Source organism: Neurospora tetraspora (assembly GCF_033439725.1).
Source record: "Neurospora tetraspora strain CBS 560.94 chromosome Unknown B0H65scaffold_4, whole genome shotgun sequence".
NCBI lineage: Eukaryota > Fungi > Ascomycota > Sordariomycetes > Sordariales > Sordariaceae > Neurospora > Neurospora tetraspora.
In genome coordinates, this window is record NW_026944386.1 from 2,021,881 (window position 1) to 2,036,383 (window position 14,503).

A 14,503-nucleotide genomic window follows, 5' to 3' on the forward strand; every position below is an offset into this window, starting at 1 on the left:
ATTCGTCGCTCCCTATATTTTTGCCCAACTATTAGCAGCAGTGCAGCGATCAATTCGACCTGGGCGGTAGTGCAAGTGTTGCAGTTGCAGGTGCCGTGGTATTGCGCAGTCGCATTGGCCCGTCAGCGCCGCCCGTCAGCGGTACCCAAGCCTGAGGTCCAAACGGCAATCTCACAAAGGAACACCTCATAAAAAGATATAACAATGGACTTCGCCTCTCCTCCAAATTCCCCGGGCGGCTCCAGTTTGTATCAGCGACCCATGAGCGCCATGGTTCGACCAGCACCAAGAAGCAGCAGCCGCATGAGCATTACCAGTAAGACTGGTGGTGGGAGTCGAGCGTCGGACGACGATGTCAAGACTGCAGTCAGAGTCGGTACGTACCCCCACAACACCTGCACCCCCTTTTTAGGCTACCCCCTGTGGTGCATTGCAGCGACTACACGGCAACGCCGAGAGAGGCACCCACTCCCGCCTGCAAAGAAAGAGAAAAAAAAAAAAAAACATGAACAACTTTGATGCTGACACCGCATTTTCCCCTCTGCAGCGGTGCGCGTGAGGCCGCCCCTGGGTCCAGACGATCCAGGATACGATCTTGTCCCACAGCGCTTTCAGCGGTCAATGGTGCAAGTCCAAGGAGAGACCGGAGTAGCCATCGATTCACCACAAGGCCGCAAGTTGTTCGTGTTTGACAGGGTTTTTGGCCCCGAAGTCGACCAGGAGGGCGTCTGGGAGTATCTTAGCGACTGTGTAAATGCTTTCACGCAAGGTTACAATGTCTCGCTTCTCGCCTACGGCCAGTCGGGCGCCGGCAAGTCGTACACCATGGGCACTGCAGGCCCCGATGTGCAGGAAGACCTAGAGGCCATGGGTAAGTGAGACATGCAGGTGCCCTCCCACCAAGAAAGCTTGCGTGCTAACTGCACGTGTAGGAGTCATCCCGCGGGCCGCCATCGCCCTGTTCGAAAAGCTGGACGGCTCAAGTCCAAAGCCCCAGGGCGCGGCTTCGAAACGGAGTTCCATGTCCCAGATGCGTGCCCCCTCGAGAGTCTCGATGCTTCAGCCTTCCAACATCGACAAAGATTGGAAACTGACGGCGACTTACGTCGAAATTTACAACGAAACCCTGCGAGATCTCCTAATCCCAGAGCAGATTCCACAGCATGAGCGCGGCTCCGTCACCATCCGTGAGGATGTCAAGGGGAACATCATCCTCACCGGGTTGCAGCAAATCGAGGTTAATTCGGTCGACGATCTGATGAATGTTTTAGCCCAGGGTTCAGCACTCCGCCAGACCGATGCGACAGCCATCAACGCCCGATCTTCGAGATCCCATGCCGTCTTCAGCCTTAACCTGGTACGAAAAGGAGCCAAGGGTCCGACGGCGCCCACAGATAGACGCATGTCGATGCCGCTCGAGGCCATGTCCGGTACAGAGGCCATGGTCACCACCGATAGCAAGATGCACTTTGTCGATTTAGCCGGTAGCGAACGTCTCAAGAATACCGGAGCCCAAGGCGAGCGTGCCAAGGAGGGTATTTCCATCAATGCTGGTCTGGCCGCCCTAGGCAAGGTTATATCGCAGCTTTCGTCACGGCAACCAGGCGCACATGTGTCGTACCGAGATTCGAAGCTCACTCGCTTGCTTCAGGATTCTTTGGGTGGAAATGCCATCACGTACATGATAGCTTGCGTAACCCAGGCCGAATTCCACCTTAGCGAAACACTCAATACCGTGCAATACGCCCAGAGAGCGCGAGCGATTCAGAGCAAGCCGAGGATACAACAGGTGGACGAGGGCGACAAACAGGCCCTTATCGAGCGTTTGAAGGCCGAGGTCGCGTTCCTGCGAGAGCAAATTCGGAGCTCGGAAAGGGGCGGGGGTGACAGACGTAGCATGTTGCTAGCTCCTGGGGAGAGGTCCGAGCGGCAGAATGAACGGGAGGTCGAGCTCCAGAACCAGCTACTAGACGCCAGGGAAAACTATACCACGCTATCCCAGCGACACGCGAAGCTGATTTCCGAGATGGCCAAGGCGCGGGAGAACGAGTTTGCGGAGAACCAGCATCTCGAGGAAAGCTTGGGTGAAAGCGCCACCGAACGTCTAAATCGCTCAAACAGTTTCGCTCAGGCCGTCGAGCAGGTCGTCCTCGAATACGAAAAGACAATCCAATCGCTTGAGCAGTCCCTTGCCAGCACTCGGGCCACCCTCGCTAACACCGAGACTACGCTGCTCGAGAAGGAAACAAAGTGTGCATATACGGAGACCATCAACACTCAACTCCAGGCGAGGCTGCAAAAGCTGATGGACCGTGAGGCTAGTACGGAAAACTACCTACATGACCTGGAGGCTAAGCTGGATACCCACACTTCGGGGGAGGAAAAGCACGCCACCATTATTACCGAGCTGCGCAAGGAGATTGCTCGGGTACGGGAGAATGAGGCAAATGCCGAAGACTACATCTCCACCCTGGAAGAGCGTCTCGCCGAGGCTGATCAGGATGCCGAGTTGATGCAGAGGGAAATTGACCGTCTTGAGCAGGTTATTGAACGACAGCGCAGTCTCGGAAAGCTGGACTCTTTGCTAAACGAACTTGACCACATCCAGCAAGATCCGCCGACCATCCCCGAGAACGAGCATGAACTCACCAACGGAGCGCGCCATCGGAAGATGGCCAGCCGGGACTATGCCAACCATTCACGTAGCCAGAGCCATGTCAGCCACCGAAGCCAGTTCGATGAACCGATCCGGGAGAGCAGCGAGGAGGACATTCCCGAGGAAGATGAGGAGAATGACGATGCGACCCCAACGGACAAGGCAAACCAATCGACACCGAAGGCGTCGCACGCTCAACTGGCAGGCAAACTGGTACCTGTGGATAAGTTCGAGACCGTTACCAAGGAGCTCGTTGAGCTCCGCACTGAGCATGAGACAACTCTGCATGACTACAGCGCTCTCCAAGCTAAGCACGAGGAGGCTCTTCGGGCGCTCGCGGAGCTGCAGGATGCCATCGACGAGGCCCGCCATCCGAGCCGTGTACGGGATTCCATTCTTTCGGTATCAGCACCGGGTACGAGGCCCATGTCCTTCATGTCCGGCGAGACCAAGACTGGACACCGATCTTTGTCGTCTGAGTTGTCATCGGCCCTGGGTTCGCATACGGTTATTACGGACGCTTCGGATGCCGAGACTGCCAAACATCACGATTCGGAGATTGACGAGGCGGATGCCGATGCTCAGATCCAGAAGCTGAAGTTCATTGCCGCTGCAAAGGAGGCCGCTGAGAGGGAGCTTGCAATGCGGTATGCTCAACTGGAGGAGAAGCACCAGGAAACTCTCGACATGGTGGAAGAACTGAAGACGGAGATTGCCAAGGCCCAGGCTCTCAACGTGGAATCGTCGATATCAAGAACCAGCACTCCGGTTATCCGCCGCAAGTCCAGCCAGAACGTGATGATCATCGATCGCGCCCATCGCTCTTTCGCCACGCTCAGCAACATCGCATCCGAAAACCTACATGATCCGGATGTGATGGCCAACTTCGAGCTCAACTTGAACGCCGCTATGCACGAACTCCACGCGCGCTCGGAAAGGATCCAAGAACTGGAGGTGGATGTGGCAACTGCGAAGAAGGAGATGGAGACCAAGATGACCATCATCTCCGGCTTGACTCGCGAGAGGTCCAGCTTGAAGGCGACATCGCCGATGGATATGGCTATGGTTTCCAGCCTGAGGGAGCAGCTTGAGAGGAGTGAGAAGCAAGTGCAGGAATTGCGGGAGTCTAACGCCATCCGGCAGAGGGAGCTGGAGGCTCAGATTTCTGAGTTGCAGCACGCCCTGCACCAGGCTGGTGTTGATCCTGCGTCGGTTGCACCCAAGGTGTTTGACGGAGATTCGGATGCGCAGGCGAAGAGGATCTTCGAGTTGGAGGCCGAACTTCGCGGTTGGGAAGCTAAGCACAAGGCTGCCCTGGAGAACCTTCAGGACGCGGAAGATAGGATGAAGTCTTCGATGGCCGAGCTTGGAAGCCAGATATCATTCCTAACCACACAGCTTACCGAGACGGAGACTCAGTCCAGCATGTTGAGCTCGCGACTTGCCCAGACCGAGGGTCAAGTCACTTCGCTCAATGATCAGCTTGCTCAGAATGGACATAAGGAACCCGAAGGCGACGAGGCAGCAAAGGAGAAGAAGCACAAGGAGCTTGTGGAGTTCCTTCGCCGCGAGATTGATGATTCCAAAGAGCTCATCAACAGGACACAGGCGAAGGTTACACAGGCCGAAGAGCAGGCCGCGGCCACCAAGGTCCTGCTTGATGCTGCAACCAGAGAACGCGACGACGCCGCTGCCGAAGCCGAGCACAACAAGCAGCTTGTAAGCAGGCTCGAGGAGTCGATCACCGAGCACGAGCAGACCATCAAGGCTCACCAGGAGAGTTTGCATGCTCTTGAGCTGAACCACCAATTGGAGCTTGAGGAGGCGAGAACCGCTTCCAGACGTGAGGTCGAGGCTGAGATGAAGGCCCTCAAGGCTGAGCATTCTGAGAAGGTAAGACGTCTCGAGGAAGAACTTACCGATGCTCGGGAAGATCTCCTGAGGGTCGCCACTCAGGTCGCGATGGCTTTTGGTCTCGAAGTCAGCATCGAGAAGCTCTCGGAGCGCATCGAGGATCTCCTCGAATCCCGCGATCTCGTGGACCTGGAGCAGAAGAAGCGTGGCGAACTGGAGCAGCATGTTGTTGAGCTCACATCCATCAATGATCAGGTTATGAACGAACTGGAGTCCGTTAAGGCCGCTCTCGCAGACATGTTGACCACGGAGAATGACAAGGTTAAGACTCTTTACCCTGTCAAGGAATCCGTGGCCCTGGTCAAGAAGAAGATGGTTGATTTGGAGACGAAGAACAAGAAGAACTCGCGCCTTGTGGAGGAGCTCGAGGATCAACTGCAGAGCAACTACGACCAGGTGCAGATTACGAGCAACAGGTTGTCGATTCTCCAGTCGGAAAAGACTCAACAACTGGAGGAGGCAAATGCTGCCATAATCAGGCTGGAGGAGGAGTTGGCTGCTCTTCAGGTATTTTGGCCTACCCTCCCCATCTACCCTACCTATTGCAATCGCCACATACTAATGTTTAACTCTAGGCCAAGTACAACGAACAGGCGGCATCCGTTCCTCAACGCTCCGACTCCAAGTCAGCGCCCAACCCGGGCTCTCCCCTCCGCAAGTCGAACTCCGTCCAGTCCCTCCCCTCGCCCCCGCCTGCGATTCCTCTCCCGCCGCTCCCCTCCGATCGCGCAAACGGCGCCGTTTCCCCTACAAGTGGCGCTCCCCGCCCTCCTTCCAAGGACATTCTTGCTGCTGCACTGTCCAACCAGCAGTTCCAAGCCATTCAAGAAGACCAGGAAGCCCGCATCCGCATCATCGAGAAGAACCTTTCGGCCGAGAAACAACTTACCGCCACCCTGGAAGAAGCGCTCACCGATCTCGAGACGCAACAGCTCAAGATCAAGGCCGACGCCGACGCCTGGAAGCGCCGGGCCGGCGAGCTCGAGGCCGAGCTCAAGGAGCTCAAGGACAAGCCCCAGGTGGACAACCGGTGGAGCCTGCAGCAGGTCGAGGAAGAGCGGAAGAAGCGGGTGGACGCCGAGCGGGCGCGACAGCACCTCGAGGAGAGGATGCAGAGCCTGGCGTCGGGCAAGAAGAAGAAGAAGGGGAGTCTGAACTGTTTTTAGGGGGGCGCCCGCACCCGGTTGCCCTCATCGTCCTTGTCCTACTGTTCAAGCGCTACGAGCGTTGGTTGTTTTGGTTTATCATCAATGGGTGGGGGTGGCCGGAGTTGCGGTTGTGGTTGCTGTGGCCGGAGAAGCTGTGGGTGTTGCTGCGGCCCCAAGTGTGATTGTGGGAACGGGTTGGTGAACAGCGGGATGGTCACTCCTGAGACGACCATGCCTACGCCTACCATGCCTACCATGCCCACCATGGTGGGGCGGCGCAGTCGTTCTGGTAGTGGCGTTAGTCTACACGGTAGTGTTGGGGGTGGTGGTGGTGGTGGCCTACGGAGGCGGGCTGGGAGTGGTGCTAGTCGTGTCAGTGCTACTAGCGCTGGTGGACGGCGCAGTCGTGCTGGCAGCGTCGCCAGTGGTGGTGGAAGACGCAGTCGTGCTGGCAGCGTGGCCGGTACGAGTGTCGGTAGTAGTGGAAGCGATGACAATTGCTGTGGGTTGATGGATAATGAGAAGAACAAGAAAAATAAAGGTAAAATTACGATACCCGTGGGGAGGAGGAAGAGAAGCAGGAGCGTTGTCAAAGGGAAGATGAAGCAGCAGCAGGGAGGAAGCGCGGGAGGGGGATCGTCGTCAGAAGGTGCAAAGGAACGAGAAGAAAAAGTCAGGAAAAGCGGTGGGAGTCATCATCAGTTTCACCGGCTGAAGCTCTTGTTGGAGAGAGAAAGCGTGCAGCGGAAACTCATGTTGGAGAGGGAAATGTCTCTGCAACGGAAGATCGATGCGAATCCGGACTTTTCGTACATGACATGAACAGACAAGACATCACATAGGAGAGTGGACTGTCGGTTTTTGGTTTTGATCCTCCCCTTTACCCTTCCAAGGAGGGAGCGAGCAAAAGGAAACGGATGGAATCTATGGGATGGAAACTGGATGAAGCGATGGATGCCACCAATCGGTTGGGATGGGATTGGACGAATGGATGGGCAATGTTGATTTCCTTTGCGCTTTTATGTTTGGTTCTTTGTCTTCTTGGTTTATATATCCCCCTTCGAGCGCGCAATTCGTGCTTCTTGTTAACATATACCTTAGTACCGCGTTATGCCCATGTACGTATCTGTCCTCCACTACTTAGAACTATGTTGTACGAATAACAACACGATGAATAAGAACAAGAACAAGAATAAATAACGCAATGCCCATGACATGAGTGTGGATGAGTTTAATCACATTCTACATCAGCGTTGTCACTTCGTCTTGCGAGATGTTGTTTACTTGATACTGGCTATTCTTTGATGGGACGGGCAGGAGAGACGCCACGGGGAAGACTGTGTGTGTGGCACGAGATTCACCACCCATGAAGAAAGGAATCGGGAATAATGCAGGCAAAAAGAAGGGAAAAAAGGAAAGAAAAAACATACAACACCAGGGATTCGCTGGTCGTCACCGACCCAACTACTAGTCTGGCCCTCACTGGCTTATCTATGGGAGAGCGGACGGGATCCCGAGTTTTCCAGTGGGTATGGTCGTATGTGCTTTGATTGACCAGTAGTCAGCCTTATGTATCGAATTTAATGTGATGATGAGTTGTGTGTGGTGCAGCTGAATAAAAAACGAATGTTACCTATGATGGACGAGGTGTTTGGCTCAATGCCACCTCACCCGCATCCTGCCTTTGCTGCCCAAAACAGCAGGGCAGTGAACGGAGGTTCTGACCTTCCTCACAAGTGGGGTTAGCACATTCGTTCTTCGACGATCATTCTTGCTTTATACTTTATTTTGGTTTTCGAGTCGCTATTTATTACTTATCTCAGAGATCGTGTGCAATCTAATACAATGTCGATTTGATATACGAGGGATTCTGGCAAACGTTGGGTTCTTCCAAGGCAGTCGTTTATGAAGGCATTTCCAGTAGGGTACGGCGGCCGTCAGTTGCTCGGGGTTGGGAAAGTTAGGATTGAGTACCGAATAGTGGATGGGTCATATCGTCTGAGCCAGAGGCACAAGACGGAGAACATGCAATAGAGGAAACTGATTTCTTGAAGTGGAGGCTCGACTGTATGGTGTGTCGAGAAAAGCTGAGTTCGAACTCGGGGAGGGATGGGGACAGCCCAAAGGTGGGAGAAGAGTGGGATGTTTTTTCTGGGTAAGGGGGCTATGTGGGTGTGATGCTTTCACATAATGTCCTGGTAGAACGTTGAGGCATGGTTCATGTCGAAAAATGCATTCGTGTTGCATAAAAAAACGTGCTATCAAAATACAGGAAGCATAGCGAGAGTGCGCTTACTAAATGCAGAGATGTCAGAAAGGGCGATGCGGCCCATGCACATCTGACGCGGTGCTTTTTGTTGTTGTTTTTGGTTTTGGTTGCAAGGGGGGGAGGGGGGTCACTTCAGCTATCATCGAGCACTTCCATGTCAATGACCTGTTCTATGCGTGATGACACCGTAATTGTGATCTAATGACAGGTGGAGGGTTAGCCCATGGTTTCAGATATAAAAGACGGTTCCAAACGTGCTGACTGACTTGTTCCATCTTCTTGATCTTCCACCTTCAATTTCACCTCTCTTTCTTCCACCTCTGTCCCATTCATTCTGTCAAAAGGACCATCAATCATCTCGTTAAAGATGGCTCACATCAATGCCCGCACCTCACACCGCGGTCACCCGCCCAAGAAACGAGCACGCATCGACAGCGACCTTGAAGAATCATGCTCGGTCGAAGTCTCAGCATCAGGCGACATTGAAGAGGAAGAAGACGCTTCCGCTTCCGCTTCCCCTTCCACCTACCAAAAAAGGTTTTCAACCGCAGAAAATCACGCCCTCTCCCTCCTCTCTGCGCGTAACCACCTAAACAATGACCCCCTGATCTCCTTCAGCGACCGAGACGCCATTCTTGCTCTCGCCGCCGCCCGCCATCCGAATACCTTCGGCGAACTGCTCCAGCAAAAGTACAACAAAGCAAAGGACCACCAGGAGCGTAACAGCCGCATCATCGGCTTCGAGCCTTACTACCAAGAAGTCCAGACCAGCCTTTGCACAATCCCCGGTGCACGGGATCTGGATCCTTCCGCCTTCGAGTTGAGGACCCGACGGATGAGAGAGCTCTACACCAGAGTCGACCAAATCTTCGATCTAATCCTCCAGTCAATCGACCTCGAATCGCAGAGAGAATCCAAATACAGTGCTGCCAGAACTATGCAGAAAATCCTTCGTCGCTTGTTGATATTTTCAAGCGAGTCTGGTTACATCATTCCGAAAGAGTTTTCCAGCGGCCGGGGCAGGGTGGGACTAGATGGCAAGATGTTGAAGCTGATCAAGGACAAGTTCAACCATAAGAATCACGACATCAAGATGATGATGGTGCGCGAGTACGTGAGGGGCGGTTTGGATTGGGTGGAGAGAGTGAAAGAGCTGGTAAGGCTGTCGTCGCGCGGCGGTGAGGTGTTCAAGATGTTGGCCCAAGTGTTGAAGATGGTAGAGAAGAATGCGTTTGATCCTGCGACGGATTGTGATTCTCGCGGGATGCCTACTTTTTGATTCGAAGAAGCGTTGGCCGTGTTTACGCTGGGAGTGGACAATAGGCGGCGCGAGATCCAGTCCACCTCCCTGGCCAATTTGCGAGAAAGGGAAGGGGTTATTTGTATCTTGAAAGAAAAAATACCGGGATCATGAGTTCTACAGTCATTTGCACTTGCAATTAAATGAGAATCATGCGATTGATGACAACCAAAGTTCGTTGCTCTGACGAGTGTCCGACGAGTGTCCGACGAGTGTCCTGCCAGTGTTGGTACCTGGAAGTGAATGCATGGGAGTGGGGGGCACCTTCCACTTCCCACCACACCTCCCACGAAAAAAACCCATATTTGAAGACAAAAAAAAACAAAAGAAAAATGCAAACTCCTCATATCCAACAATTAGAATAATCTCCCGATTGAATGGAAAAAGCAAAAAGCTAAGTTGCCCAGGTAAGCTTGTGGAACGAACACACAACGCCCCAGCTGCAACCTACGAAAACTGTACCTCGAGCGCCGCGCACCCGGCAATGTTTTCATCAACGGGAACCACTCAGCCATCTGACCACTGGGCCGCCCGTTGTGGTATTGCGGCTAGGTAAGGGACCTTATATGGTGCAGGTGCAGGTGCCTGGGCCAGATCCGGCCCGGACGGGGGAGGGGTTATGTCGTCCGATGTATGGGAGGAGAGGGCAACGGAAGTGGGAGATGCTGGAATGATGTCGGCCATCTTGACCGAGGTGATGATGTCTTCTTTCAAGAGAATGTGTGGAACTACTACAACGAAAGGAATGGGAGTCCGGGTCGAAGGTGAGATGAAGAAGGATGGAACAAGTTCGCAACCGGTTTTAACCGACATACATTTTTTGCCTACCATGAGGTAATAGGTGCCCTCGGATCACCTGCATTATCCAGATTGATGTGAGCTGCTTCCATTAGAACAACCTACAAGTATCGGGCGAGAGATTGCTAGCCTCAGTTCGCCGCTTCGGGGCAGCAGCGAGTGAAGTTGTCCAAACAAGGCTGGAGCGACAACTTGGTGGTGTCACTGGACTGCATCACTCGGTTGATGATATATATATACGATCTTCAGCCAGGATTCTGCAAAGAACAATAATCTTTTTCCTTCCCAAATATCTCAATTTAACATATCTTTTCTCAAAACCGAATCGTCAACTAGATCATGTCTTCCTTCCTCCCCTTTTCTTTTCAGCATACCCATCTCATTCTGCACCTTCCCCCGAAACCTGACTTGGCCCAACAAGAGCCGAGAGTACATGCAAACCCCACTCGCGTCCCCGTCCTTCCTTCCGTCCCTGCTGCCGCCCGTTGCCTCTCCTCACTTTCCTCTCGCCTGATCCCCTCGGAAGCATCCGATCTTCATCACCTTCCTTCGGCATTACCATCATCATCATCAATATCACCAATATCACCAACATCGCCAACATCACCATCGTCACCAAAATCATTCCCAAACAAAGTCACCATCAACCATGATTATCATCCCCGCCATCATCATCCCCACCAATCAGTAGACGTAGCAGAGTTCTCGAATCGCTGCTGTCCACTGTAGCTCGTGACCAGGACCAATTGGTATCAGCAGCTGGTCAGCGAGTTTTCGCAGCTGTTGCTCGCGGTTCTACTGCGACATGGTACCAATGTTGTTGATGGCCAAAAGATAGAGGAGAGGGTATGAGGTTCCAAAAAAGACTGACGGAGAATGGGATGGAGAGGGGGAAAAGAGAACAGCTCCCAAGGCCTGGGGAGAGCGGTCTTAAATACGAGGAATCTCACAGCATGTTGCTGTTCAGATTCCCGCAGGTTCCAGTACCCCCTGTGTAAACACCGAGGATGTAGTCACCGGTTGAAAGATGCTTTCAAAATTTGCTAGTGCTTGGGCCTCGGGGTACCCTTCCAAAGAAGGGGGCAGCCACGACTATGGCGGCAAGGATAGGTCCTTCCACGGTTGGGCTGCTCTTTACTCTTCCGATGCGGCATTATATGCTTCTTTCCATTCCGATGCTTGTGTCATTTCATCGAAATAGGAAGGCTCCAATGGATCAAGTATCCCATGCGTGAAAACGGAAGATGCATCGACGGGGTCCCGTGTGTGAACACCGACTCCGCCTTCACGGGTCCGAAAGTAAGCTGCTCGGAAATACGCGAGTCGGCGGCAATTTGTTTTGCCATTGCAGTCACATCTTCTTCCGTATCCGGGAACTCCTCCAAGTCACGATCCTCGAGAAGGTTATGGGGAGGTAGCCACTCCTCAGGTCCGAGCTCGAAATCTTTCTAGGCTTCCGAACCAAGCCAGCTCTCGTACTGGTTGTGGTACAAATGCACAAGTGTACTACAAAAACGCAGCTTCTCATCACGCTGTCCGCAATGTTGTAGGTCTCCATCACCAACATACCCATGAATACATGCGGGCGGAAGCTGCTTTCTCAATGCTGGACTTCTTCTGCTGGATATGGGCGATGATCGGTCGTATTAACGGTTGTGTCCTTCTTTTGAACCAAAGCTTCGAGGCCTTCGCTACCTATGGACTTGTGCGGCTGTCGGGTAGTCCCCGGTATACCCCAGGCCTGTGCTGCCTTGCCCCGTCATGCCCTAATTATTCAAGCCGCTAACCCCTTTCACCATTGTGCTTCTTCGTAAGAAGGTGAGGGGGGAGACGGGGTGGGGTCGGATAACGGTTGATGGCCCGGACCCGTGGTAGAGGAGGATGGCATCGAAGCCGGGGCGGAAGGGAATTGGGGTGGAGATAAGGGGGGAGTTAGTGAAGATAGTGGTATCTCTAGCGACGGAGTTGTAGTTCGGCGGCGAGATCCGCCACAGCATCGTAGAGGTAAATCGTGGAGATAGATCTTGGCATCGGAAGCGACGGAATCATCGCGTTCACAGCCAGAGACAGAAGCCGCGTCGGAGCAGGGGCTAGACAGGGCATCGGAAACACGCGAGTCATTAGGTTCAACAGCAGGAGCAACCCTGAGACTCGACCTCATGGGATGAGCGATCGATCCCAGCAGCGGATGAAGCACGCGGCAGGAGAACACGCGACGTGTCGGAGCAAGAGAAAGCCTGAGAGCAACAGTGGCAGTCGCCGGCGGCAATGTGCTTGCTGCAAGAGCAGGACGAGTGAGACGTTCGTGAAGGTGCAGATGGTCAAGCTAATTCCCGGTACATCTCAAGAATGTCGTCCATAGGCGACTTGAACCCCAACTTGCATGGGTGTTCACTGTACCACTGGAAATTAGGCTTGTTGGCGTATCCAGCTGCGATATGGCTCCGATAGCTTGAGCCCGTGTCAATGAAGGCATCATCGCCATAGCGCCACCAATATCGGTCACGCACCGCGCCAAATTTGGTACCTACTATAGAGGCTTTGGCCCAGCTTGGTAAGAAGCTTCAAGCGCTCATCGTGCCGGACGGGGGTAAGTAGCTGCCGGTTTAGAGGCAAAAAGAAATTCCCTGGGAAACCCTCGTAGTAGGGCAGAGAATTGCCCTGGGCAAAGAACACCCAGGAGTCCTCGCTGCGAAATATATTAGCCTCTTTCCCCTTCCAAGCCCTTGATGCGCGGCAGGGGTAAATTGACAAAGATGTGTTGGTTGATTGTGGTATTCAAGAGTGTTTTGATTCGAAAAAGCGCAAGCGCGACAAGCGAGATCTGTTATCGTTCAAAAGCTCAAAGTTGAATGCGATATTCCACATTGGAGTGGTTGTAAGAGCAAAGCAGGACCTCAGTTGTCTTCGCCTCTCTGCCTTCTGTCTCTGCATTTCTGCATCCTGTCTCTGCATTTCTGCCTCCTGTCTGTGCAATTGACTGATACTCTCGCACAGTCAGACCCCCTTTGGGGTTTGTTGAAGGGAAGATTGCAATCAAAGCGTCGAGCTTGGCCGGAGAGAGTCCCAGGGGGCCGTCGAAGGACCGAGAGTTGAAGCTATTGTGGATCAAACTGGATGTTGTGGCTTGGTAAAGGTGTTGTTTTTGAGAAGAGGCGAGGTGTGAGGTAGCCTGGGACGCCCACCATCCGGGTTGGAAGCCTTGGCGTCGGGCGTTTTGGTACTCTTGTCTGTTGTTGGAGGGCTTGTATGCGGTCTGTGGTGTAAATGTTATGTGTTCGTCTGTTACAATTTCCATTGCCGTTGCGACAATCTCTTCTTTTGTTTCGTCGAATGCTTCAAGATCATGCTCTTCAAAGTCTAAGGGGGGCAGTGGTGCAGGAAGCCAATCCTGGGCGGGCAGCTCGAGGTTTTTCTAAACCCCCGGAGCCAGCCACTTCTGGCGTTGAGAGCTTGGTACCCATCAAGATATGTCTCTGCGGTCGGCAAAGGATCAAGCGCTTGAGTGAATACAGACTCGGTGGTCTGTGGCATGAATGTCAGGTGTTCGTCTGCTGCGATTTCCAGTGCCATAGCGACAGTATCTTCTTCCCGATCGCCAAAGTCCTCGAGATCACGCTCTTCCAGATCTAAGGCAGGCAGCTGGAGGGGAGAGGGGGGAGCCATTCATTCGGTAACAGCTCGAGGTTCTTCTAGGCTCTCGAAGCCAACCAAGTCTGGTGTTGCTCATAGTATCCTTCAAGATAGCTTTCTTCGATGGGCTCGAGTTTGGAGACGACATCGTGCTTGGGCTTAGACTCAGCATCGGAAGCAGACAAGTCATCGTATTCACGAGAAGCAGACGCCGTAGAGGTATCAGAGCGATATAAGGATTGCGGAAAACAACGCCGTAGACACCATGCTTGGCCTGGTATTATGTCGGTTGGAACCGAGAGCGGTCTTTTTCCCAAGATTCATCGACAAACGAGGTGAAGATGGGTTTGCTGCCGTTTGTTCCCTCTCCCTCCTCATAGGGGGGTGGTGCCGGTACCGGTGTAGAAGTTGTGTTTGGAACTATTGCTGGTATTTGTTGCCGTGTAGAAGTTGTGTTTGGAACTATTGCTGGTACTTGTTGAGGTGGTGGGATTTTCGCTGAGTTTTAATCCACCCATGATCGAGGACAAATCCGATTATTTGTACCGCAGCATGACGCGCTATAGAGATGCGTTAGTTTCTGGGTAAAACACTCGAAAGACATCGACCCAAAACAGCTTACTTTTCAGTAATTCTGATGATGCAGGGCTTGGGGAACCGGGAGGGTTCAATCTCGGCGTGGGACTCGGTCTTGGGCTTGGGTTTAAACTCCCACTTGGCCTTGGCTTTGGGGACTCAGTCAGGGTCCGAGACTCGAGAAGTGAGAAAATTCGAGAAATAAGAGA

At 53.2% G+C, this 14,503-nt stretch overlaps 4 protein-coding genes across 4 annotated transcripts; 3 read left to right on the forward strand and 1 right to left on the reverse strand.

Moving 5' to 3' along the window:
* B0H65DRAFT_192353 (putative kinesin group protein) lies at positions 1 to 5,755 on the forward strand. The gene is made up of 4 exons (XM_062821661.1): positions 1 to 376; positions 548 to 871; positions 933 to 5,077; positions 5,146 to 5,755. Exons 1-4 carry the CDS (start codon positions 205 to 207, stop codon positions 5,734 to 5,736), a joined length of 5,232 nt encoding a protein of 1,743 aa, XP_062681621.1. The 5' UTR covers positions 1 to 204; the 3' UTR covers positions 5,737 to 5,755.
* Positions 5,756 to 5,949: 194 nt separating this feature from the next.
* B0H65DRAFT_425687 (uncharacterized protein) lies at positions 5,950 to 6,540 on the forward strand (the record flags this gene model as incomplete). The annotated part of the gene is made up of 1 exon (XM_062824593.1): positions 5,950 to 6,540. The coding sequence occupies one exon, from the start codon at positions 5,950 to 5,952 to the stop codon at positions 6,538 to 6,540; it is 591 nt and encodes a 196-aa protein (XP_062681622.1).
* A 1,733-nt stretch (positions 6,541 to 8,273) lies between these two features.
* Positions 8,274 to 9,408, forward strand: B0H65DRAFT_465253 (uncharacterized protein). The gene has a single exon (XM_062826799.1). It carries the CDS (start codon positions 8,355 to 8,357, stop codon positions 9,264 to 9,266), a length of 912 nt encoding a protein of 303 aa, XP_062681623.1. The 5' UTR covers positions 8,274 to 8,354; the 3' UTR covers positions 9,267 to 9,408.
* A 3,519-nt stretch (positions 9,409 to 12,927) lies between these two features.
* On the reverse strand, positions 12,928 to 13,960 carry B0H65DRAFT_573666 (uncharacterized protein; the record flags this gene model as incomplete). The annotated part of the gene is made up of 2 exons (XM_062830556.1): positions 13,523 to 13,960; positions 12,928 to 13,445 (listed from the first exon to the last, which is right to left on the reverse strand). The coding sequence occupies exons 1-2, from the start codon at positions 13,749 to 13,751 to the stop codon at positions 12,928 to 12,930; spliced, it is 747 nt and encodes a 248-aa protein (XP_062681624.1). The 5' UTR covers positions 13,752 to 13,960.
* Positions 13,961 to 14,503: the final 543 nt, after the last annotated feature.